This window comes from Curcuma longa, unplaced genomic scaffold (assembly GCF_044706935.1).
Source record: "Curcuma longa cultivar G26 ecotype Majalengka, Jawa Barat unplaced genomic scaffold, ITB_CL_G26_1.1 contig_11571, whole genome shotgun sequence".
Classification (NCBI taxonomy): Eukaryota; Viridiplantae; Streptophyta; class Magnoliopsida; order Zingiberales; family Zingiberaceae; genus Curcuma; species Curcuma longa.
In genome coordinates this window covers 58-3,972 of record NW_027428909.1, presented here as the reverse complement: position 1 = coordinate 3,972, position 3,915 = coordinate 58, and the positions used below count along the sequence as shown (strand labels likewise).

At 46.1% G+C, this 3,915-nt stretch overlaps 1 protein-coding gene across 1 annotated transcript; it reads right to left on the bottom strand.

Annotated features, from left to right (window-relative positions):
- Window positions 1–1,245: 1,245 nt before the first annotated feature.
- Window positions 1,246–2,160, bottom strand: LOC141815883 (uncharacterized). Its single transcript, XM_074703750.1, has one exon. The coding sequence runs from the start codon at window positions 2,158–2,160 to the stop codon at window positions 1,276–1,278; it is 885 nt and encodes a 294-aa protein (XP_074559851.1). The 3' UTR covers window positions 1,246–1,275.
- Between the last annotated feature and the right edge of the window lie 1,755 nt (window positions 2,161–3,915).

The window sequence follows — 3,915 nt, the reverse complement described above, 5'->3', positions numbered from 1 at the left end:
TAATGGAAAATTTTTCAAATTTAGCTTATGGATGTCTTTAGTCGCTATTCTTCATCGGATTGAAAGACTCTTTCAATAACATTACTCTTAAGGATGCCACAAGTTAGCAACGACCCAATCTGTGATTCTTGATTGCTTAATTGAGAGTCGATTCTTTCAACTGCCGACTCAGTTCACTGTCGATTTAACTAGTTCAACCTGTTTGTAGTGATCTGCCTAAAGCCCTCGAGGAGTCATCTCATCAATATATCTCGATCGGATTAATACCAATATTGATATATGATACTGGTAATAAATTGAAATTGAAGAAGGAGATGAAGTATAAGAAATAGATATTGTCTATGTTAAGTATAATTTTAAATTTTGTATCGACGAAAACATTTAAAAAATATTATTCTGATAAATTATCAAAATTTAATATCACTCAATACAAATAATGTCTTTCTTCTTCCTCCAACTTATAATTTGACTGTCAGTACAATATTGAAATAATAAATTTTCAATAAAACATTGAAACTATATATGACTTGCAATTTTAAATTTTGATATCAAGTGGTATCAAATTTTGATGATTTACTAGAACGAACGATACATTTTGATCGTTTTCATCCAATACAATACAAGTTATCATAAGTGCATTCAACATCCACTTAACAATGAATTCGAGTCACTGCACTTAGGATTCAACCGATATTTAATTCTCAATTTCAGTAAAAATTAATCCATCCAAAATCTCCTAAAGAATGGTGATACATAACATGTAAATCGTAGCATTACACTTGACCACGTTAGACATTGCCTGGGTCCCACTAATAACTATAGAGGAATGGATCATGGAAGTGTAAATGTCATGGATTGATTTCATGGTAAATATCATTTCTCTCTCCTAAACTCGTAGCTAGGGCCTTTGCTATTATTCTCTCGAGCATATATGGCCCTGAACTGGCACCTGCTAATGAGCCCACTAATCGTCCATAAGCTCATGGCCTTGCTTGCTGGAGCCTATGGACCATGAGTCCGCTGCCTTGCTTGCGAGCCTATGGAATATTGGGCATGCACATCTCGTTCATGCCGCTTCTCGGACGTTACGAGAGTTTCAAAAGGAGGTCAAGAAAGATGGATCAATACGATCGATTAATCCTGAAAAGTGAAATAAATAAACAAATAAATTTTTATTTCATGTGTCTTTCTCAAAATAAAGGAGAAAAAAAATTTCTTTATTATAATCCATAAATTGTTTCTACTATTTAGTATTTATTTCCTGCTACTTGGAATCTACAATGAGGGAGTGAGAATATTGAGAAGGGAAACTCGCGTGTTCATCAAGCTTCTGAACACCCTCTCGCTAATCCCCGTCTCCATTAACCCTCCCATTAACTCCTCCGCCGCCTTCAACCTCTCCAACGCCACCACCTCCGCCTCTGCATCTGCCCCCCTCTTCCACAGCTTCCTCAACACTGTCCCCACCACCGACGATGATCCCGACGATCCCGTCGTCGAACCCGCCGCCGTCGACGCCTCCGCCGACACCGCCACCACCGCGGCGAAGACAAACGCCGAGGCTGTCGCGGTCTCCGTCACGGCCTCTCTCAGGACTCTTGCGACGTCCACCTCTCCCGACGACATCCACGTCAGCGGCGTGGCGGCCTTGCCGGCGAGGTCCCGGACGGCGGCGGCGAGGCGGGCGAGGTCCTTCTCGACCCGGCGGTGCGCCCTGAGGGCGGAGGCGAGCCGGCCGGTCTCCCGGCGGCGGATGGCTGAGCGGACCTCCGAGTGGAGCTGCTCGAGGGCGAGGACGGCGGAGCGGAAGGAGCCGTAGGCGTCGGCGAGGCGGAGGAAGTCGTCGAGGATGCGGTCGGCCCAGGCGGGGGAGGCAGGTCGGCGGAGGGGATCGCGGGCGAGCGGCAGGTGGAGGAGGTCGTCGAGCGCGGCGTGGAGGCGAGCGACATCGAGGAGGACGGCGGCAACACGTTCTCCGGGCGGCGCTCGTTCGCCGCCGCTTGGCCAGAAGCGGAGGACGGAGATGAGGTGGTGGAGGTGGGAAATTGCGGGGTGGGAGGGAAAGGGGACGCTGGAGGAGCGGGCGTGGCGGGGCCTACTGGCTTCATCGTCGTCGTCGTCGCAGGGAAGGGAGAGGGAGCGGCGGAAGCCGGCGACCATCTCAAAATCTTCTTCCTTTTTGTCCTTTTGCGTTGTTTAATGTGAAGCGAAGGAAGAAGAGAGAAGGGTTGGTTTATAAAGGAGAAGGACGTGCACAGAGCGAATAAGAAGACAACTGTTGCCGATTAAATGCGAAACTTAACGTAAATGAAATTAAACGGTTTAATTAACTGGGGACTATTGGACGTTGTTCCATATGCATCACTGCATGAACACAGCCGGAATTCATCTGTCAAGGACCACAACGATACGGAAAACGTGTACAGTTTGTTGTCTTGTGTCAACAGGTAAGGCCAAGCTGTCCCTTCTAGATCCTGCTGCAGGGGAAGTGAACCCAAAGTCACAAACAAACTCAGATGTCCAATATTTTATTTTATCATTCAGCATTGAAATTTGAGCCTTCGTAGGAGGGGACAATGAACCCGTTGAATGCGACTCTGCCATATTGTTTAATGTTTGCAGTAGACAGTGGGTGCCGGGAGCCAACGGACATGAAGCCCGTCCATGGGGCTGAAGCAGGTTTAGTTTAACGCTAGAGCAAGGACGATTCCAAATGTCGTTCTTGTGCGCTGTGGCTGCGGCGCCGCTGCTTGCGCACTTTTGGCGCAGAGTTTATATAACTATTCGAAGGTTAGAGAGACCTGGCGTCCTGGATTTTCATTGTTATTATTTTTTAAATACAAATTTAAAAAGTATTTCAAATTTTATAAATCATAAAAAATTATTAAAAAACACCGGCTCATCGTATATTTTATATCCAAAATACTCTTTATTCTAATAGTAGTTATTCTTGACTGCTAAAATATATAGGAGCTTGTTGTTCCTGTTGAGATCGCCTCACGGACACATCACTAGTTATGCAGCATCATGGTTGACGTCGTGAGGAGGAAGAAGAGAATGATTTTTAGGGTCTGCAAGCACCAACATAGTGAAGAAGGAAGTCAACGAATATTCCTGGCTTGACCATTACGACGCTTAAGTCAATCATCAGAGGAAGAAGAAGAAACTTGAAAAAAAAAAGCAAGTTGCAAATTGTAGAATTGCGTACCTGTGCATGTAGGATAAGGAGGTTATATAGACGGAGAGGGGAGAAAATTATACCAGTTTGTCTTATCGCTGAGGAGAATATCTGTGCGGTGAGATTTTGTCAGAGGAAATGTCTTTCGTTAATTAAGGAGAATATTGTACGTAGTGAGATCTTGTCAGAGGAGATGTCTTGTCAGGGTGTAGAAAACATTTTGTCGTAATCATTATGATATGGAATACCCCTCACTGTCATAATAGTTTCGCATCATTAGATTGTCATGTCTCATAACTTCTTGACGGCGACGATGTAACTGTATGAAAATTTTATTATGATGTGATTGACTTAGAGATTTGGCGGCAGTGGCGGAGCTACAGGGGGGGCGCCTGGGGGCGGTCGCCCCCCCTAGCCCCTGTGTAAAATACCGAGAGGGAGTAAGGGATTAATGGGTTATAAGGCTTAATGGGCTTCAAATCGGACCCGATCCGTTAAGGAATATTAAAGGTCGGGACTATTCACCTTCTCCTCTGGTTTCCTTCGCGCGCCTGCCTCCCGACCTTTCGCCTTCGCTGTGGTTCTCTGCTCTTCCTTAGCCGCCGACGCTGCAAGGTGGAGTTGCCGACGCGGTTCTGAAGCTGAGGAGCGCCGGAGACCGGAGTTGAGCAGTGGGAGATTGGTCTTTGCCGCCGTCAAAAAAGGGACTCGGATCGTAGCGTGGGGGTGGCTCTAGC